Genomic DNA, 22,561 nt, shown 5'->3' on the forward strand with positions numbered 1-22,561 from the left:
TAAATGCCAAAAAACTCGGGCTAAACTCGAGTTTAGATGAACTAACTCTGCACCTTTCATTGTATTGTTGTGGATCTACTTTTTTGAGCAAGTGGCAGCCTTTCACGTTTTAGGATGAAACAAGTTTGCTGCAAGTTGTCTTGCGCTGTCAGGCTAAAAGAGAGAGGGACGGGAGTGCAGCATGTTGCGTCTGGTCTATACAGAGGCAACCAAGTGAATTGCGTCAGTGGCGTATGCTGGGCAGGCTTGAAATGCGCACAGGCGGATGAAAGTAGTAGTAGGCGCACTGTGGGGAGAGAGGAAAAAGTTCTCAACAAGGAGAGGCAGGATACTCACTTACGGAGCCCCTGCAGTCTCACTTTTTATGCCTCTGAACGACTTTCCCTGCCATCTTATTGCGTTTTTGCTTTGCAGCACCGCTTTTACGTTTGCGAGAGAGAAATCCTACTTTTTTACTTAAGTGAAAGCACCAGCACCATGGAGCTGCTCTGCCTCGAAATGGACACCAGCATACGAGCTCGTCCCGATCCGAACCTCCTGTGCGATGACAGAGTCCTGCAGAGCTTGTTGACCATAGAGGAGAGATTTCTACCCCAATATTCATATTTCAAAGGCGTCCAGAAAGATATTCAGCCGTTTATGAGGAGGATGGTCGCTACTTGGATGTTGGAGGTATACCGAAACACCGAGTGCTGACAAGTCTTATTATTTCCGTGCTCGACTTTAAAGCCTCTTGATTCGTTTCATTAGCGCTTTACTGAGCGCTCTTTGCAATTTGTGGACAGTAGATAAGACCCATTGCTCTAATTTTCGGCTGCTTGTTGCTCATATTAACCAAATATGTCGTTTTTCGTAATTTCTTTCCATGTTTAAAGTCCGGTCATGAAGGCTGCGTTTATGAAACTTCGTGCTGTGATATCAGTGACACCACAGAATGTCCTTTATATGCTTCACATGTTGTCCGTACAAGCTGCCGGTTGATTCTTTAATGTTATTATTTTAGATAGCCTGAATATTTCCATGCACACGTATGCACTCCCCAATGCAATGCTGCCTGCGCTGTTGTATCGCCATGTTGGTTTCTTACAGGAGCGCTTTTGCTTTTAAGAGGACTTTACAGTGTCATAAACGCAATAACAGCGGTTAAAACCCATCGGCAATGACAGAGGAGGTTCTTGGGTGTCCACTGAATATAGAAATGATGACAAAAAGCGTTGCAAACAGTTTAGGTATCTATTTTAAATGTCGGAAGGGGCGAGGGCCTTATCTGTCCTTTTGGTCTTCCCCCCGTCGCAATGCCTCACTCTGGAATTATGTTCGATTTCTGACATATGATCAAATATTTCTGGTCAACGTCCATCTGTAAACAATCTTGAGCCTTTGAGCTTTATTTTCATGTAAATATTGCCAGGGTTCGAGCCACTGTAGATTTTTAATTAATTTTTGAAATAAATATATCGGATCGGCGGTGACGCACATCAGCTCAACGTCTCGCTACTCGCCTTTTATTTTGACATTTTATTGGTATTTATCGTGTATGGATTTGGATAGGAATTGTCGGGTATGATGTGGAAGACCCCCCTGAACATTATGGTGTGAAGAAAATCGGTCTAGACAATTTATTTATATTTTTAATTATTTTATGAAAATATGACGAATGAAAAAAAGTGTGTTTCCGTGTGCTGCGCTGTCGGGGTGTTTTTTGGCTCGGCTGATTGTGACTAGAATTCATTTCTTAGTGAATGAACTGCAGGAATGCGACTCTATTGACAGTATGTCTCCGAGACTTATTTCATTCTTTGTAAAATAATCTATTTCGAATTAATTTATGATGTCGCAACCGATTAGGGCTGGGCGCAAATTCTTGGCCGGGCCCCAACTATGTGTGTCATTGAATTTATATGTGCCCTTTATGTAATTAGACTTTTGTTTCGTTAGGCTTGTCTCATAAAAGTTTTCTATACATTTCAAATGCTGGGAAATAAGTCATGTCACTGCAGGGTGGGCTACCTGTTCTGAACATTGCTGCATTGTCTGCTCTCTCTTTCTTCAGGTTTGTGAGGAGCAGAAGTGCGAGGAAGAAGTTTTCCCCTTGGCCATGAACTACTTAGACAGATTTTTAGCCGTGGTACCCACCAAAAAGTGCAACCTGCAGCTGCTGGGAGCAGTCTGTATGTTTCTTGCATCCAAATTGAAAGACACTCGTCCATTAACTGCAGAGAAGCTTTGCATCTACACAGATAACTCCATCAGACCACAAGAGCTGCTGGTAAGCAACAACTGCTTCTACACAATTCACAAATTGCACAGTGATACTTTTGAGGATTCATGCAGTGAGCATTGGCTGCTTGATGCCAAACACAGTTTCACAATGTATTATTGTCTTACTTTCCGCATTATGTTTTATATTGGAAACCAGGGGTTAATTTTGGCTGTTTCAAGGCATCAGTTTACTTGTATTCATTTTGATCATTCAGCTTAAAACATCACATACGAAACACAGGGCTCGTTTCACTGGATCTGTTGTTCAGTCTCCACACTGCAGCACATCGTCATCAAAGGTGCATGGAAAGCAAGAGCTTCATGGTGAATTGTTCCACAAGGTCTCTCTCTTTACTGTACAAGACCCTCTGGGCTTTACAGTATCCATCCAATCTGTGCAATGGTCTCCATCGCCATCTAGTGGCAGATATTTACACAGAGCAACGAGGTCAGCTTGAACTCCAGCCAAAGTTCTGACTCTGTTCCTGTCAGCTAGAGAGGGAGAGACACAGAGAAATTCAAGTTTGCCTTTTACAGTTTAGCTTCCATCTAAAAATAACCCTGGATGCACACATTTCTGATATTACGTCATGCTGCACTATTTCTGAATCTTACACACTTTTCAACACGGAGATGTGGCTCATAGTGAAAGTGACACGCAAACCAATGATTCCTGGTCTATTATTTGTCATTTGGAGTACAAAATGTCATTCCTCTGTGTCCTATATTTGATAAGGCCTCTTCAGCCTGATAATACCAGCTGCCTTCACCAGCACTCACCAATTAATTAACTCAGTTTCACATCAGATAAGTGTTTCCCTACTGCTCTGTGGTGCTACATAAACATTCCTCAGTAAACAACGGCCAATCCCACCCATGTTGTGAAAGAGGCCACATATTATGATTCAGACGTGGCTGATGGTTGTAGGCCTGCCTCGCTGCCTGACTCTGCTGGCTGAGCTGATTGCTGCAGTATATTCAGGTTCCTGACGAGGTGTTGTTGGTTTTATTGGTTTCTAATACTTTTCTGGGAGGCATTTATGCTTGGCAACAGTTTGGCAGATTTAATATACCTTTTCTTCAGTGAGGGTTTCAATGGTCAGCGTGTTGCGGTCATATAGGTTTTGGCAAGTAAACAGAATGTGCCTTAAAAATAAAATAAAAAAGTGCTACACTGTAAGACTTGGGTGGACTTATATAAAACAGCATATCATGCTGCATTTTGAAAGTAAACGGTGTCCCTCCTACCTTAATGTGCAGTCTGAAGACAAAGCCCTCAGTCCTTGAACTGGTTTGCCGGGGCCTCTTCTCAGTGTCTCTGTATAAGGCAGTATTTTGGCTGACATGCAGATACAGGAAACAGAGATCAGCTGCTCAGGGCATGTGATCGTTTTTTTGTCCTCGTCTTTGGTAAGAATTTCTTGTAAAGAGAACCGCAATTTTACATAGAAGGTGTGACCAGAGGAAGGCAGTAGCAGAAGGAAGTGAGTGCCTGCTTGCTTGCCACTCTGTCAGCATAGAGCCTGTGTTGCAAGGCTCGTCATAGTCCTCGCTGTAGGCTTGAATCTTGCTCGCTGATGGAAACGAGAGCAGAAGGCAGCCATGTTGCAAATAGAGCAGGCACGATCATCAAATCACTGCTGTCATCGTGATTTGCATATTGTCAAATAATTGGATCTTTGGAATACTGGTCACACATCTCCAAGCAAGCACAGGGAGATGCCTTTCACCTTTAAATCAGAGGTGCTTTTACTTTCTCTTTTCCTCCCACATGATTAAACGAGACCGTTGTTTTAAAAACATCTTTCCTCTCCTCCATCCAAATCCCCGGCATCAAGGAGATCAGAAAACAGGCAGAAAAAGGTCCACTTTGATTAGAAAATTGCTGGTAGGCTGCTTGCAGGGTTGGGGACAGCCATGGTGAATTGTCTCATGACCGAGCCCGTGTGGTCTCTTAGCAAGGGAAAATGAAGAGCATCCGTGGTCCCAGTCACAAGGCTGCAGTCCGGAACCAAACCACAACATTTTTTCCCAAATTAGTCACCGACTCTTCCGTTAATCACCACCTCCTTTAGGAAGTGAAAGTAACGATACACCCTAAGAGAGAACACCACACCTAATGCCCCCCCCCACACAGACACTCATTCAGACTAGCATGTGTCATCCCATTTTGACAAGAGATCCACATGAAATTATTTGTGAAAATTGAATGGATCAAAGTGATTCAAAGTTTCTGTTTCCTGTGAGCCCAAAATATGTTTTAAATGATTTAAAAAGAAGCTTTAACTATATTTGGCACTTAATATTCTTTAAATGAAGAATAAAATGGGCAGAAGGGGTAAATGTATTGGTGTTTATCAAAGCGCTTTAACAGAATTGGCAGCAAAACACAAGATGCAGTAAAGAAAATAATCACATTACCTGTTGCAACATACAACAACAAACGGTTCTGATGGTTTAAATGATGAGTAGAATGAGATAAGATTAAATAATGAAACTCTGTTTAACTGTTTAACATAAAACAGATTTGTTGCTGATCCTGCTCAACAAGTGCAGCCCTTCTATCCATTTCCACTCTGCAAGCATACACACTCACACATACACACACACAGAGACACACATACACACACACACACACTCTCGCACAGCAGAACCTCTGGTGGGCCTCTTTAGGAAAGTCCCCAGATGCCAGACATACAGACAGGGAGGGAGACAGTGTTGTGAGGTCACCTGGGTTGGTGGCGCTGCTGGTGTTTCTCTGTCCCAGGCTCGGCCAAGCAGAGACTAACGTAATAACAATAATGCTTAACCTCCGCAAATACTAACGTACGGGGCCAGGGTCCCACAGTGGCACCGTCGCTTACGAACAACTGCAGTGAAGTTCAGTGTTGCAGCTGAGTGCCACACCACGTAAATATGTGATCATGTTTTATGTCACTTGATCTCTTTGATTCTGTCTCATTCTCTCTCTTTCTGCCCTCTGCTTTCTGCCTCGCTCTTTCTCTCCAGGAATGGGAACTGGTGGTGTTGGGGAAGTTGAAGTGGAACTTGGCAGCAGTAACACCGAACGACTTCATTGAGTACATTGTGAGGAGGCTGCCGCTGCCCGAGGATAAGCTGGCACTTATACGCAAACATGTCCAGACCTTCATCGCCCTCTGTGCCACAGGTAGGACGCAGTGGGGGCTTAGGTCATACACATTTAATGTCTTGTATTATGAACAGATGTCTGTCCTAACAAGGAGTGTTAAATTTGGAAAACGTATTCCAAAAGATGACCATACAGACTACAGTGTTATCTTGATATCTCATGTTTGCCTTTTTCTTTATTTGTGGTGTTGCAAGTGACACTGATCATGGATAAGCTGCCAAGTCAAACCAAGCAATAATGGCTTGCATCAACATACTTTCTCTTGTTGCAAAATATCCGCACATTCTTCTTTCAGCACTGTATCAAAGCCTTCCTCTCCCAATAACATGCGGCAACAACTCTGTTCAGAGGTGTGCTGTGGGCCAGTCACGGCCCGCCGTAACCGAAGTGAGATGCATTACTTCCAGTGGGAAAATATTCCTCTTTAGAAAAGCATGTGTCACGGAAGACATTTCACCATTAGACTCTTAAGTCTGACATCCATCATTTGTCTTCTCCCAGGCTGGTATGTGGTCATGTTTTAGGGGTATATCAGTAGCTTCCAGAGCATCCAGTAACACTTCAAAGCAGATTTAGCCTGGTTGAGGGGCATTCCCATGTCGCACAGGGTCGAGAAGAGGAATGGACCGGGGTGGAGGCAGGCAGGCCATTGTCTCTTTGCTCTTGAGGTGAATTGTTCCCTCAAGATCAAACATCCAGCAAGTCGTGGGAGGGACAGGGACCCTATAACATGATCTGAAGAGACGTCAAGGTCGAGACGGACAAGATGCAAGAGCGAACAGGGGAGTTAGTGAAAGCCAGAGGAGTGTATTGTTTTTGCTCTGCCAATTAAGGCATGTCATGTTTTCGTGTCTGTTTCCCCTGCCACCTTCCCCCCCCCCCTCCCCCAACTTCTCACGCCTCCCCGCCCTACAGCTGGAGGACATGATAGTTTTCCCATGTTGAGATTCTCTATAGGGCAGGTTTCTCCTCTTTGCGTCACCCCCATCTCCACACTAAAAGCTGCAAAAAAAAGGCAGGACTAGTGATAGGAAAATACCTCTTGCACTAGTCCTGAACATGCTTAAGAATTTATGATAATATTGCTGTGGAAAATTACACATTTCACCCACAGTAAGGCTAGTGCACACTCCTTTCTTTCTCACTTTCTACCTCCTAGGTGACCTGCAGGCCTCAAACGGCAACTAACATCAGTCCCCCCACCCCCCATGGGAAACAGCTCCTTGTGCTTACATCATTCAGAGGAGTGTGTGTGTGTGTGTGTGTGTGTAGTTAGATGAATAGATACTAGGGAGGTGACAGGTATTTGCAGTATGAAGTGATGCACTGATTGTGCAATGGATATGACAGGGTGAGAAAAGTTTGCAAGAAAAGTTCACATTTTGAAGAAGAAACGCCTGTTTTTGCTCTTTCTTTGTCTCCCTTTCCTTCATTCTCTCTTACTATCTCATGCTCTCTTCCTTTCCCTGTCTCACCCCTTATTTTGTGCCAGCAGATTAATGTGTGGAATGACAGCGTGTCGGTGATCGGACCTATTCCCAAAGCAACATTGTGAAAGACTCAGCATGCACTTTGTCCTTAATTGCTTCAATGAGGCAGTGGAAATAAATTTACGAGCCTCCAGGAGTCGTCCTCCTGACATTGCGTTTTAGGAGAGAGAGAGACTTTCTGGATATAGCTCTGGATTAGCAACAGGCTATTTATCTGCTTGTGCTCTCCTCAGACTTGTATCCAAGCAAACAGAGAGTGAAGGCAAGACAGAGAAAGAGCGAGCGCGGGTGAGTCAACAATTTGGTGCATCTGAAGATCTCAGGGAATTCGAAACCCCATTTGTGGAGCGTTCCCAGCCATAAATCTTTAGGTTATCTGGTGAGAATCCTCCTTGAGACGTCTTCGAGCCGAGCTGAGAAGGTAAAGACCCAGCAGAAGGAGGAGATCTCTCAGGAGGATTTACATTTGCAAGACAGTTGACAACGGGTCACCTGTGGCCTTCCTATTTCATACAGTCTCATTCAACCCACCACCCACCACTTCCCCCACCACGGTTGTCCTACACTGAAAAAGAAAACATGCATAAAACCACGGCTCTCTGTTTTCAAGGGAACAAGAGAGAGAAGAGGAGAAGTGGAGAATAAGGCCTCTCATTCCTAATGGCTCCTCTCTTTTGATGAAACAGTTCCGTTCGGGCCACTCGGTGGGATTTTGTCAGGTGGCGCAGGCTGGCTCTGTATTAATTAATAACATTGGCTGGTCCTTTCAGGACTATGCAAATGGCTCGGGAGCTCAGCTAGAGGCTGGGAGAAAGGAGACAAAAGGCTTGGCCCTTACATTTCATATGCAGAGCCATGCGAGGGTCAGCGCTGCGGGGCCACTTGATAGGAAACACCAGCGTTTCCCTCAGGCAGGCCGTCGGATAATAGCCCAGAAACAAGCTCATTAAGGGAGATTATGAACCTCCATTCCTGCACACAGACACCAAGCACTCCGAGCTTCCTCTTCTATTCTTATTCAATTGAGGTAAAGTGGGAGAATGGACGGGGTGCATGGGGCAGACAGATGCACCCAACCTGTCTGCTGCAGTTATTGAGCTCCGTCTTCTTGCCATATTGGCATAGGGATTACGGTCTATTTTTTTATACCAACTCCAATAGCCCTCTCTGTAATGGTATGGATGGAATGGTGACAATAGTCGTAGAAGTGGATCAAAAGAAAATTCTGGATCAGGGCCAACAGTGCTGTCCCGGAGAGAGTCCTGGAGGACTCCATGACAATTTTGACACAGGTTGGGATGTAAATAACAAGTGATTTAATTGATTAAATACTCTTTTTTGTCCTTATTATTATATCAGAGTAGTGTTTCATTGCTTGCGTTTTCTCTAGTGTGTGGAAGTGTCTTTGGACTATGTGAAGTATTCTTGATGATTAACTGGTTAGTTTCTCCAAGACAAACTAATGATTCACTAGCTAACAAACATGAGAGAAGTCAAGCTTTGCTGCATGGTTCACTTTCCATCTGGTCACTTTTTACCATAGAGTTTTAACAAAATTGTCGTGAAATATATTATATTTAACTGAGCTTTAAATTTCTAACAGGTATTTACCAATGCATTGTGCAGAGTATATTAAACCTGTACTTTTAGATTTTGTTGTGTATGTTGTACATTCCATGGTTTTGTTCGTTATCTTCTAATCCTAAAGAAAGTTGGATGACATAATGAAGATATGCACAGAGGCTCTGTAAAGCCACCCAGAGCTCTCAGATTTAGATTTTTGTCTCTTGTAGCCGATGTGGGTCTCAAAGCTGTGGGCCTCAAATGCCCATACAGGAAGAGAAAAGGTATTGGCATATGCGCCCAATTTAATGCAACAAATATTTTTTAAATGATTCATAAGTCCTCTCTTCATCTCAGCTGTTATGTCTCACTGGTCCAGAGGCAGGAATGTTCCTTGTAGCTTCCTTTCCAAGTGGCTGCTGCATGGAGAATCCCCTCCAGGCTCAGATCTGCATTCTAGAGATGAATGATTCATCTCACATGTGGTCAATGAAATGGTCTTTACTGGTATTTGTTTACATAAAACCCCCTTCATGTTTGATGATTCAGAGGTCCAACACATTAGCCACCTCCTCCAACAAATTATCGTCTCTCCACACGCTCCACTGATGTGAGGAGTCATGTCCGGTCGGGCTGCACCGTCAACACATGAAGCAGGAAGTAGCTTCCTGACAGTATGCACCCAGAAATGTGACACACAGAATGAATCATCGAGTGGCATGTCCTGAGTTCCCCCCTTCTCTTCGCTAGTGTACTCAGCACCACACTATAAATACTGAGGCCAGCTGAGTCACACCAGAAACACAGAGAGACTTTTGCTTTGAATGCTGCGTTTATCCCACCCAAAAGGTCCAGAGATCAAAATGTTTTTGAGCTTACATTTACCTTGGAGGTCACTTTAATGCCAAAGGCTAATATTTTTTTGACTTTTGAAGTAAATTAAGTTAGTTTAAACATTTTTGTCGTGACATCAGAGTGTCCTCCAACATTTTTTTCCGATTAGAGGGTTTAATTACTTCCGCTAAGCTCCTAATTTTGTCCAAATTATTTCAGCTAAAGAGACAGAAATAGACTTTCAACAACTCAGCCAGGCACAAATACAGTTAACAATTTGTCCTCTTCCAGTTTAAAAATAAGGTAACCCTCCTGCGTTCCACCTTTGATCACTGACATTAGCTAATGTAACGCCTCAAGGCTGCAGCTGTGACAGTGGAGATGATGGTGCAAGAGTGAAGAGCGCTGTCACATGATGCTACAATTAAAGAGGAATTCAGTTTTCTGGCAAATGGATTGAAATCACAGTTTGAGTGCAGTGTGTGACTCAGACTCTCCCAAGGTTTTTAAAAAAAATTTTTCTGTTTGAGAGTGACTGTCTGGAACAAGAAGTAATAGAATACAGCAGAAAGCTGCATCAGGTTATCATTTCTTAATCAGTGATTCCTCCGCCTTGTTAAAGCTTAGCTGGGAAGTTGTTGCTGCTTGTGTGTCTCCAAAGAGCTACCTGAGGTTTACTGTCTGGGGAGCTCTCTGCAGACCTTGTTTTGACTACCAGGCTGTGTTGCATTAGTGGTGAAACATACTGTCATGCCAATCCCAAAATGATGTTTGTTTTTGGCCTTAATCAGTCAACAGGACCAGGGTCCTCGTAATGCTACTCCTTTAATAAACAGGGTCAATAAGCACTACACGTATAGAACACAAGACCCTGATTTATAGCACTGGAAAAGCAGAGAGGATGAAATGGAGCATTTCTTCTTTCTTCTTTTGGCTGTTGTTCAACTTTCCAACTTTTAATTAATTTACAAGTTTAATGTGTATACTGTGCATTGCAGCCACCCAGGAGGAGTGGGCCATGTAGAGCAGCAGTGACCAGGCCTGAGGATGAAGTTTCAGGGCTTAGGAACACGGAGGAATGGAGATGAGGGGGCACAGGGAGGAGAAAGGGCCATTGAAGGGGGTGAGAGGCGTGCAGGCCAGGCCAGCCAGCCGCTGCTCACAGGGAGCTTTCCATCGCAGGCGTCCCCACTCAGCTACATACACTGTTTATCCTCAACATGAATATCAATGAGGGCCTCCTAAAATACAGCCATTCTTTCCCCCACATGCAGCAGCCACCAGGCCGGAGTGTCAGCCCGCATCGGCTGCACGCGCGCGTCCTTGTTCTGTTACAGACCTGTCTTGTCTTGAGTGCGAAAAATCAGCTTGCTGCCCACTGCCCACCACTCAGCTCTCCCACAAACCTGCATCTGTGCTGTGTGTGTGTGTGTGTGTGTGTGTGTTGATCTGTGTCTACATCGTAAAGCCTGCAGACATCAGTGTATTGTTTCTTGCCTGTGTCTCTTAGGTGTCTGCCTCCTTGCTTGTCAGTCTGCACTCACTACACACGTACAGTAAATCCGTGTATGCCTTTGTCCTTTTACCCCTCTATAGAAAGTTGTGCTCTTACAGCAGTGATGTAATGCTGAGGGGCTTTGTGTGCTTTTCCTCTTGGCTCGAGGTAGCCTTTAATAAATCGCCCCTTGGCAGAGGCCCAGCGGCTAACACAGGGGTGTATAATAAGTTCATTTATTTGTCAACACTGAGCCCACAAGATGAGAAAGCGCCTGGCTGTGCATGCTAAAAAGGCAGTGAGGGGCTGCCTTTACAGCTATCAAAGGGCCTACCTCTTTGATTCCAGATTTTAAAAAAAGAAGGAAGAAAAATCTCCTTCAGAGCCATCGCACACAGTTTGCTTTGCAATTGAATATGGCAATATGTTAATGTGCAGGCTGTTTCTATGCTCCTGCTGCCCACTCCTCTAGCCCATAGGTGGCCCAGGAACAGAGGCATACTTGTGGGGAGGGAGTGGGGGTGGGAGGCAGGAGGTGAGGGTCGCTGGAGGGCGACTCTTTTCTTCTTCCAAAATCTCACAAGAGCCTGGACACAGACTTGAGAGTGATGTACATCAGAGTTGTCTACCCCCCTCTACTCTCCCGCCAAGCCCACCACCTTCCCCTTCTTTTCTCCTTGTTGCCTTGTCGCCATACCGTCCATCCCTCCTTCTTCATCTTCCTCCCCCCATCGACCCCCTGCACCCCCTGTCCAGCCACACTCTTTGTCCAGCCTGTCTCGCTGAATTGGTATCAGCAGAGAGGGGAAGGATGCTGTGTTTCTCAATTGGGTGAAATGAGGTGATGACTCTGGACAATGGAGTCACACTCTTCTGCCTTCCCTCTCGCAAGCCCGCCACTCTATTAATATGCTAAAAGATAGGAGGGCCGCCAATGCAAACCACTGCCTGTTGTAGCAACAAAGACTGGGGCATGTGTGCCATTCACTGGCCCCATCTAAGCAGGCCATGTGTTGTCCAAAAAGAAAGGTAAAAGTTGAGCAAGACATAAAGAGAGAATAGAGAAAGGAGCAAGTGTGTGTGTGTGTGTGTGTTTGTGTGTGCCTGTGTTTGTGAAGAGAAAAACTCTCCCTCTCCCTGTCTGTCTGTCTCCCTCTCTCCCTCTCTCTCCCTGTATGCCAGTTGCCTTGCCTTTTCGGGCTTCTGGCCCGTTCACAAGCTGTCTCATTTGCATTATGAATGACAGTGAGGGGAGCTAACAAGGTTATTGGTCTTTGAGACGCACGCCTGTGACCACACGTGGAAAAAGGACCTACAGCAGTGAGCATTGGCAGAGGCACTGAGCCTCTTTATTCCTCCCTTTCCAAGCGCTATGGGGCTTTTTTCAGCGAGCACACGATTTACTCAGGAGATGGAAGAAAAGGGGCCGGGCCGGGGAAAGGGGGACCGGGGTGGGGAGTGGGTGAGGGTGGTTGCTTTTCAGCTCCTTTACAAGCCAAGTGAACCCTCATTATCCAGGCCTCTGGTCATTAGTGAGTGCTGCGTTCAGACCCAGTGCAATAGAAGGATTATTTATTAGCTGACTGCTAGATTACCAAATCATATTGTCTGAGGGAGGGACTTGCTTCAACAATGTTTGTGGAGCATGTGAATTGAAATTAAAAAACTGCACCAGGTGACTAAAGGACCCAGTATAAAAAGAAAACAGTTTAAGTCATTTATCCACTGAAATAAAAATTTCATTGAAATTTCAACATGTAACTCACTTTTTATGTCTTCCTCAGATTTCGGATTCGCCATGTACCCTCCCTCCATGATTGCCACAGGAAGCGTGGGGGCAGCGATCTGCGGCCTACAGCTGGATTCAGCTGACCAGTCACAGTGGGGTGACAGCCTGACAGACCTGCTGGCCAAAATCACAAATACAGAAGTGGTGAGTTTGTTTTGTACTCTTACACATCCAGAACAGTCGTTGCAGCTTATTTGGGCTGGACACATACTTAACTTTTTTTTTTTTTTTTTTTTTTTTCTAAAACAAGAACTGAGTTTAAAACACTGCATTCCAGTGTGGGCTTGACAGTTTAGCTAAGAGCTTGATACTTGTGTATGGAAACTTTTTAGAGGATGTTTCTGAGTAATATTTGAATGAGGAGGAGTAAATGTTAGTATCTCTGCTGACATCAAAGTACAATTATTACAGTAAGTCTGTGATTCAAAGCTGAATAAGCTGCCGCTGCTGCCATTGGAAGCTTTTCATCTCTTCAGTTGGTTTACATCTCCAGTGAAATGCCACAATTAAGCCATCTTATTACCGCTGAAACACATAGTTTTACAATCTGTTTGTGTGAACAAGAAAATTTTGCTTTTTTTCTACCAGACTAGTTCTCTGAGGGAAAATATCCCTGTTATTTATGTCAAAGGTTAAGAAATGCCACATTTGTTGAGGTTGTGCATTTGCGACAGAAGTTGAAATGTTGAAATGTTACACTCAGATTTGGCTTCTTCACTGGGATTTAGTTTTCCACAAATCCATTTTTGGGGGGATTTTACTGTCAATACCTGCCATGAGAAGAAAAAGAATAACAACGAAGGCCAAAAATGTCTTCATTAAAAGAAATCCTGAACTCCACTGAGAGGTAGCATGCAGCAGGTTTCTTTTCCTCTGCATCGGCCCGGTCAGGCTGCTCAAGGCCTCCTCATATAAAGAATCCTCTAAATCGAGCCAGGTTGAGAGCATATACAGTATGCTCTGTCGTTGACAGGAATGCTGGCCGGCCCGTTGTGTGGCTGTCTGGGTACAGTGAATGTTGCGGTGGTGGGTGAGTCGAGTCCAAACACAGGCAGGGCCTCTACTGCCTCTGAGATGCCTGGCTTTCATCACAGAGATGGGAAAGGGCTTCAGCTTGCTATAGCCGACTGTGGGCAAAGCTGCAGGGGACAAGGACAGCAAGACTGAGAGATGATAAGTTAATTTATTAGGTTATTCTTTAGTGGTCTCTTTGGAGAAATTGACCTTCTTCATTCGACTTCTAACTATTCGGGAGCAGTGGGCAGCCACGGTGCAGTGCCCAGGCACCAGCTCCAGTTCTGAGGGCACTGCCTTGGCAGGAGTGTTCCTATTACCAAACATGATGAAAAACACTTTTAGTTACTAATAGCTGATTTAATTTAAACGTGAACATTTAGTGTTTGGGCTGTGTGTGCGCTCACTGCAGAGGGAGCAGATCAAAGGGCATGACACGGATCCCAAGCCTCGGTCCTGGTATGTTAAATTCCCAAAGAGGGGCAAAGTGGGAGGAGGTGGTGGAAGAAAGCTGTTGAAGTGTGAAAAGGACACTGGGGCGGTGGGGGAGGGAAGGAGCTCATGCCTCCCTCGCGACAATCAGCCCTCTCTGGTCTCCTCCTATGGTCCATAATGCATCACTGCTGGAAAGCATGGCTCCCTCTGGTGCGAGCTGTGTGAAGTCTCGCTCAGCAGCTGAGGAAAAACAAATAGCTGACCTCAGCAGCACAGGGCCTCAGTGTATTTAAGCTGCTAGGTCTTAGACTTGAGGGAATTAAGTCGCTCTGTGTCTCTGATCAACTCTTCACATTCCTGGATTCAGACAAGCCATGGCTCGCAGTAAACACAGGAGGCATAGCAGAGGGCACCCTGCCTAATTCAACATATATAAGAGGCTTTAGTATAAACTGCCCAGAAGGCCAAAACTTAACACATAGAGTATCTTTTAGTTTATAAAGTTACCTAAGAACTTACATCAGACCCATGCATCACTTGTGATATAGCTTAAACAACATAGCCTAATGACAGAAGCCCAGAAGAAGTGGTCAGCATTAATAAGTGGCTTCAGTGCTATTTAGACTGTTTGAGCGGTCGGGCTTTCGCACACAAAAATAGGAAATGGCGATCATTGACTGTGTCATTTGAACACTTGATCCACCATCTTTGCTCACAAGCTGAATCACTTGATGCATCAATTCAAGGCCACCTCAACCTCAATTTTGACTGCAGTCATCAAGGTGGTGTTATGAACCTGAGTCTAAATGTGTAAACATGTCACACTGTCTTCGGTTTTGGCCGCGACTGCAGAGGCACGGCGAGATGGTGGTGCAGCAGCAGCCTTGTAGCCCGCCGGCCAAAGAGCTGGGCAAAATATGAAGGCAAAGCAAGTTTCGCCAACCTCTGCCGCTGCTGCTGCCAACAGCATCATGGCCAACGCCACCCCCCTGGCACCCTGCTGGCATCTGTGGTATCCAGAAGCTGTGGTTTTCCAGTGGAAATGTGATCGGGCCAAGTCACCATCTTGGGCCATTGGAAGAATGTGTGTAGCCTTGCATGCACCTGGTGTGACCAAAAGGGGGCTCCAGCAGACAGGCCTGCATGCCTGAGAGCCTCCCCGTGAAGTGCAGAGAGAAAATATGAATGTTTCAAGTGGGAGACTTGTGAATCCTGCTTAAGTCAACTGTAGTGACCACAAGAAAGCTGGAATATACTCTGCTATACAGAAGTTATTCTAATAATGCATCAGTATGTAGCGCTTCCCTTTATTCTTGAATGATTGAAACAGGAAATGGATTAGAGAAGTGCAAACGTGTAAGACCACCGCTTCCTAAATTTTATTGTTTTCTGATTTATTTTTTCTCAGTCTATCATTCATCCTTTTTTTTAAGAAAAGAAAGAAACGCATTTTACCATTTCTTTGCGACTTCCTGTTTTCATTCCTCTGTTTTGTTTAGTTTTTTTGTTGTTTGCTTGTTTTTTTGGGGTTTTTTTTATCTGTCTGATTTCCACTAACTGTTATAGAGTTAGTGGCACAATGGATGTATGGGAAATTGCAAGGTGATTTTATTGGGCTGGAAATTCAACAGCAATTCACTGAAGCAACAAAGGTACATTTATTAGGAAAGATTATCTCTATCAACACAGCCTGTGGCGTCAGCACTTGTGGTGTTTCGGCACACAGGCTGAAGAAAGAGAAAGGTCACATTTTCTATTGTAACTTGGGGAAATTCAAGTCATGTGGTGACTTCTTATTTCCAGTGTCAGCCTCCGGATATTTTGTCTTAAGATTCCTTGAGATCCGCAGTGTGTGTTTGTTTCAGCTGTCTGACCACCAAGTCGTCCCAGAGTTGCTAACACTGTCTTGTGTGGTACAGTCAGCAGTTGAAACACATTCCATGGCTTCACACATTTCTTCCTTTTGGTTTCGTCTGTCTGCACAACTTCCCCACTTCCGCCAGTGTCACAAAGGCTGCCTAGAGGATAATGTGCATGCCTGATTTGTCAAAAAGACAGATTGTTGCCTTGTGATTTATGTTTGAGGTGGGGAAGATGGAGGACAGTAACGGCAAGGGAGGATCTGAGGTGGTTATGTGTTTTCCGGGTTGAGGCTAGCAAAATAAGATGCTTCAGTATAGCACTACCTCCCATGGCCAAATTATTCAGTGCAGTTGGCCCTCTCAGTATCCAAGTACCTTGAGCTTCTCTGAACACAGTATTGGTGTTTCCAGTAGTCACACATTGAAGTCATTAAAGTTTCTTGAATAAAGCCCATGGGACTTGGCATGGGATCCGAGGGGGGGGGGGCATGCCTTTAAAGAAGTGAAGGCGTGCATTCTTGCGGTAAGACACAGGCGGTTCCTTTACATGTTCTTCACTTTACTTAATTTACTCACAGGAATTGAGATTTTATGACCAATAGGGCACATGTTGGTGGGAAGATTTTGTGTTTGAGTGTGTGTGCACACACCTATGTTAGCGTCCAACCTCTGGAGGAGATTAAGGGACAGACGCTGGTTTTCTTCCCTTAAAAGAGATTCCAGTTGAAGAGTGATCCTCTAGAACACTGTCCACGCGGATGAAAGTTAGGTTATAAGTCAGAAACTCATGTAGTTTCCCTTTGACAACACGGTACTTCTCACCCTGTTACATGTCATGCTGTTTGACCTTTGACACTGTGACCTTTTGTCAGTCACCCGTTTGCAGCTCCCGAAGAGCAATTCTGATGTGAGTGAAGTCTCAGTTCTTATTTCATCAGGGCCCAGCAGCGTCAGAAGCACACAGCACATAACACAAGTTCAAACTGTGGCCCATCAGGTTTAAATTAGCTGTAAATTTCTGAAGAATGTTTCCTCACTTCACAAGCAGTACACTTTCACCCATCACCTCCGGCCATAGGGCGCTCTCAGTCATGTTTCCCACACACGCCTGGTGCTTAAAGGCAGGGAGTTATGCATGTGTGTGCCTGTGTAGAGCTGACAGGAAGCAGCTTGGCTTCAGTTGTGTTATCATGTTTCACCACCAGAGAGCAGTGCTAACTCTCGATCGGCTCTTTCGGACAAGGACTTTGATATTGGTTTGTTCTGTTGCAGCAGTCTGCTCTTACTTCCGACCTCCACCCAGAAACAGTTAGACTTGTATTTGACACTCTTACTCACATCCCTATTTATCTTCTTTTACTACCCCCACCCCCACACCCTCAATAAGTTGCTTTCTCCTCATGAACTGCGCTGTCCCCTCTGTCAACCCTCCATCAGGGAAGGATATGAGGGCTCAGCGCTGTTGAGAGGCTCCTCTCCCAGGTGGATTCTCAGATTGCGGCGGCAGCCTTTGATGGTGAAAGGCGAGCAGGCCAGGTCTCAGATGGATCCCCTGCAGGCAGGCAGGCACACAGACTGGCTCTCGTTAAAAAAGCACCACCTTTGTGTTCCCACAGGAGGTGGATGTAATTAACATAGCTTTAGTACTACCTGTGTTTTCAACCACCGTTGTCAAGGCTACTTCTGTTTGGGTTTTGTGTCTGTTTTGGAATGGCGGCGGTGGCGGGATAGGTGGGTGGTTGAATGGGGGAGGCAGTGGTGTGCAAGCACAGCATGCATGTGGGAATGCATATGTGTGTGCGTGCACATAAGCACCATAGGGGCGGCGTTAATGCACAACCCTGGTGGGCTGATGTAATGCTTAGGCCTGGTCTGGATTGTGTGCTCAGCTTTGGCAGCTGCTAGAAAGTCGTGGTCATTTAAAACCCCTGGTCTATGCTTTGCTGCCACACCAGGGCCTGTGTTGGACGTACATTGACAAAGGTTTTCAGATTTCTCTTATTACTTGTGATGGTTGTTAAAAAAAAAAAAACAATATCCACACCAAGAAAATGTGGTAGTAGGTCTTTTGATCCAGACTTCTAGCTGCATTAAATACTGAAAATTAAATACTGGAAGGTATTGAAAAATTAAAATGTATATGAGAATGTTTGCTAAGGCTTTTGTGTGCAGAGACATGTTGCCAAATAACATACATTAATGTAAAATGTAACCTTAAATGAGTCATTTAGATCAAAATTTTGAAAAGTTGAAAAAGCAGATTAATTGTATATATATTTTACAGCTTCTCCCTCTCTTGTCACACTGCAGGATGTTCTGAAAGAGTGCCAGGAGCAGATTGAACGCGTGTTGGTGAGCAGCCTGCGTGAGGGCCGGCAGCAGCAGCAGCAGCAGCAGCAGACACAGAGAGGCCCCAGTGGGAAAGGCCTGGATGAGCTGGATCAATCCTCCACCCCGACAGACGTCCGCGATGTCAACTTGTGAACCACCAGAGGGCATCATTGCACAGGATTTACAAAAAAAAAAGCATCATGAAAAAAAACTCAATTTTCTTAAAAGCAGAAAAAAAACAACAAAAGAACAAAAAATGTTAAAAACACAAGCCCTTTGACAGAAAAAGAACAATGCTTGCTAGTTTTTTTTGTAGATTTTCTGTTCTTCAAGTCAAAAACACCTGCACACAAAATAGATTTTCTATGATGTTCTAGTCTAAAAACAACAAATTTGATACAACGAAACTCTGTGGTGCCTTGAATATACAGAAGGGAAGCCAATCGTATTTGCATTCTGCCTCTGATTGTATAGTATGATCTTTAAGTTATATTTTAACCATAGCTTGATAATGAGGCTGTTATGTTAGATATTATGGAAACCATTCAGAAAATTGCATACATGGGATCACAGTGGGGCTTCATTTTTTTCCCTCTGTTTTGTTATATATGAGTATTATCACTATTACATTCGTGGCGGGTGTGAGAGAGGACACGTGTTCGAGCTCCTCAACCATCACAAGGTCCATGAGACAGACAGACAGGAAGCTGTGAGAACATTGTGCTAAAAGTTGATGGGTACCAATTCCAGGCAAGAGTTGGAATGATAATAATTATCAGTAGTATTAGTAATTATTATTATTATTATTAATATTATTGGACATACTTTGGAACTGAATAGTAGAGATCAATAAGCTCCTTTTGTCAGGCTGCTTGTGTGTGCGTTTGTGTGTTTGTGTGTGTGTGTGTGTGTGTGTGTGTGTGTGTGTGTGTGTGTGTGTGGATGCTACATGTGGTCCTGTATCTATATTAGCAGTGTGCATTGTGTGGTGTGAGGCACTTGAGCAAAGTCAAGTCATAGACTTCCGGTTCTATGTTAAAAGACTATGGAGCAAGCCGAGGCTACACATACTTTGTCCATCAGTATAACAGGGCATCTACGCTATATCACTGCCTCCATGCATTAACAATGTGTCATGGTTCATTTATGGCCAACAATAAACTCATGCATGGACTATGAGTGAGACAGAAAAAAATTTAGTGAAGGAGGATGTGGGCGAAAGGACTTTCACTCAGAGCCTCTTATCTTTCCCAGAGCATTTTTAATGAGGTATTATACCTCAAACTCAGAGGTCATGTGAGGTGTTTGTTTATTACTGCCATTCTGTCAATGAAATATTACAGATTCTTCATTCTTTTTCGCGTTGTTACGATATGGTGTTTCCTTAGTTGTGAAGGGCTGCCTTGAGTCTGGACAGAGTAGAAATGATCTGTCACACATACAAGCTTGTGTAGCACAAAGGCAGGAGAGGAGGATATCCCGAAGAAAATAAGGCCATGCTTTTTAAAATCTGGGAGATGTTAGACTCCTCTGTGTTAACTAGCAGGAAGGGAACAGGGTGTGGCGTGGAAAGATTTAGAAGACTGGGACAGTTTGCGACTAAGAAGTCGCTGTGGATCCGTGGAAGGCACATGAGCGCACAGCACGGGATGGTAGGACAGAGAGGACTTTAGTGGTGCAGGAACATGCTGCTGTGTAGGAGAAGGGGAGGATTTACAGCCAGTGGCTGGAAGATGAGAACGAACAAAAGACGCCCAAAGGCCTCAAGATGAAACTTTGATATCTGCATATTTGGATGGAATCAACATCAATTTCTCATAATGGATGTCTATGATGACACAGCTAAGTGAACAAAAATGTTCTGGGTTTCCATCTACATGGAAATAAAATGAGGAACTAAGATTGTACAGTACCAGATCATGTGAGCATGAACTTTCTTTGGGGGTGGGGTGGGGAGTTGTTAGAGGAGTACAGAATGATTATATACAGTCAATGCATCTGGAGTCCCACATAGGGTTGTTTTCAGCTCCCCTATATGATTTCAATGGCAAAGCACTTTGAGAACATGCTCCCCAGGAGATAAGTAAAATGAAATGCGTTGGGTGGTGATTGGAGGTGAATGGATGTTTTCTTTTTTTTTTTTTTTCCTTGTTAACCTTTTCTTTGGTTTACTTTGTAGGGCTGGTTTCCCAATCATCAGACATAGGCTTGTCAAGCAAGAATCAAATTAAAAAGGCTTTCCACAGCTTACAACGGGAGGACATTCCAATTAAAAAAAATAAATAAAAGTACAAAAAAGAAAACATTCCTATCCTATAAAAGTGCAAGTTGATGGGGAGTCTGACTTTGAATTTGAAGAAATAGACAAGGCCAATATGAATTGAAAAATGTCTACACAGAGTTCACTGATCCGTGGGTTCTGTTTGATTTTCTTCTATATTGTCAAGAGATGAAATATTTGTTTTTACTTGAATTTTTCTTCATATTTATCTGCAGCACAGCCACAGGTAGTCACACAGGGCAGCAATGAGCTACAAGAGTGGTCATAACATCCAATGTTTGCACATGTTCTTCGGAGGGCAGTGTGGTTTGCATTTTGAAGACAGAGCAGAGCCTTTGTTGGAAACCACCCTAACTGATGTGTGTTGCAGTGGTTGGTCAGTTTTCTATGGTTCTGGATTGTGTACTTCAGACCAGTTGTCTGTCAGTGAACACATCTGTCCCCTGTGAGCTTTGCTGCTTCAAATCATTGGCAAGGGGGGCCTACAGCCAGACAGACACCAGCACAAAACAATACACAGATGATGTTTGTTTCTTTTCGTTTTAGTGGGACACATGACTTTGCCACAGTGAGGTGTCTTTGACTTAATGCTTGAGTTTTTTTCATGACGGTATGTGACTTTGCTGCGTGTATGTTTGTCAGACTGAAGAAAAATGTGGGGATCTGATGTTTTAGTGATGTTTTTCAGTAAAACTGGGCAATTTAATGACACATTTGCCAAACATCCCCCATCTGAATATTTGATATGTCCCCTTCATTTTGCCTCTATTTGCCTGATGAAAGCTCTCTCCCAAAATTAATGGTTGTTTTTTTTTTTCTTTCTTGCAATGTATTGTTGCATGTGTTATATATTGAGACCACCTTTTCAATTTGTGTTTGATATATTGTATGGGGTGACCAGACCCGCAAAAGGGTTTTTCTAAGATTTAGAGATACTGTATTCCAAAGTGAAGAGAGGACAGAGGAGGAGGTGTGAAGACATCAAGAAAAAAGTGTCAATATTTTTTATTGAGTTATTGTCTTTTGCGCTGCTAAAAGCTATGAATTTGTTTCATTTATACAAAAAAATAACATTACCTAGTTGTGATGTGTCACTTGAGTGTGCTGCTATTTTATAAACATTTGTATTATAATATAATTATTTTACTGCTTAAGAGATACATTCAGAAAAACGAAGTAGATGGTGATAGAAGAACATGAAATGAATATTCGACTGGAAATGTTCTTTGTACAGTTTGACAGTTTGCTTAGATAGCATGTCCCCCCACCACCTTTTTTTGTGTTTATCAACTTTGCTCTCCCTCTTCAGTCACATTCTGCATCAGTGGTATTTCCTATACCTCAGGATTACTGGACTAAATAAAACATAAACAAATCCATCACCTATACCTCTGCAGTTAGGGAGCCTGGAACGGAGGAGAAGGAATCGGGGGGGGGGGGGCAACGACAAATTTGCATTTTTGTGGATGATTCCCACTGTTTTAGTGGGGAAACAACTTGCTCAGTGAGATGAGAAACAGGAAAATATGCAAGGCTTCCACTTGGACTTACCCTATATTGGGGGGGGGGGCACAACAACATTGCAACCTTTTCTTGGGGGGTTTCTTAGATAGTTCAAGCATGTTCATTTCTGTTCATGTTGGTGCTACATCTGACTTGTGTGTGAGAGAGGGGAAAACAGCATTCCTATGATGGCCAAAGTACAGTTCTTGCTTTATACAACCACAATCACTTTGAATGTCAGCAAATATGGATCCTGTATGTGAGAAAGATACGTTTTGGTCTGAAAAATGGTGTGTGCGCAACATTTTAACTGCCACATAATAATGTGTTGAGCTACACCTGTCATGTCCAACCATAAATATTCTGATATCTGGAAGTTTCAATGGTGCAGATTTCCCTTTGAGTTGCCCCCCTCCACTATAACTCATATCATGTACCTCAAATGTCTGTTGCACAACCTCTGTTCAATAAACAACTGCTTTAAAGGGTGTGACACCACATCAGCTCACTATTTCCCACGCTTGTGTTCCTTTTGAGCTCTCTGTTTAATT

General features: G+C 43.9%; 1 protein-coding gene and 1 long non-coding RNA gene across 2 annotated transcripts; one reads left to right on the plus strand and one right to left on the minus strand.

Moving 5' to 3' along the window:
- Window positions 1-140: 140 nt before the first annotated feature.
- On the plus strand, window positions 141-22,521 carry ccnd2a (cyclin D2, a). Its single transcript, XM_046395142.1, has 5 exons — window positions 141-672; window positions 2,054-2,269; window positions 5,272-5,431; window positions 12,580-12,728; window positions 18,206-22,521. Exons 1-5 carry the CDS (start codon window positions 478-480, stop codon window positions 18,377-18,379), a joined length of 894 nt encoding a protein of 297 aa, XP_046251098.1. The 5' UTR covers window positions 141-477; the 3' UTR covers window positions 18,380-22,521.
- On the minus strand, window positions 2,427-3,685 carry LOC124062404. The gene is made up of 2 exons (XR_006843915.1): window positions 3,511-3,685; window positions 2,427-2,754 (listed from the first exon to the last, which is right to left on the minus strand). It is a non-coding gene; the product is annotated as an uncharacterized LOC124062404 (long non-coding RNA).
- Window positions 22,522-22,561: the final 40 nt, after the last annotated feature.

The sequence above is a fragment of the Scatophagus argus genome, chromosome 7 (genome assembly GCF_020382885.2).
Source record: "Scatophagus argus isolate fScaArg1 chromosome 7, fScaArg1.pri, whole genome shotgun sequence".
Lineage (NCBI taxonomy): Eukaryota > Metazoa > Chordata > Actinopteri > Scatophagidae > Scatophagus > Scatophagus argus.

Excerpts from the sequence above, each read along its gene's own strand:
- ccnd2a (XM_046395142.1), top strand. The coding sequence starts at position 478 with ATGGAGCTGCTCTGCCTCGAAATGGACACCAGCATACGAGCTCGTCCC. Across the intron at positions 2,270-5,271 it reads TCAGACCACAAGAGCTGCTG|GAATGGGAACTGGTGGTGTT; the intron begins GTAAGCAACAAC and ends CTTTCTCTCCAG. Across the intron at positions 12,729-18,205 it reads AAATCACAAATACAGAAGTG|GATGTTCTGAAAGAGTGCCA; the intron begins GTGAGTTTGTTT and ends GTCACACTGCAG.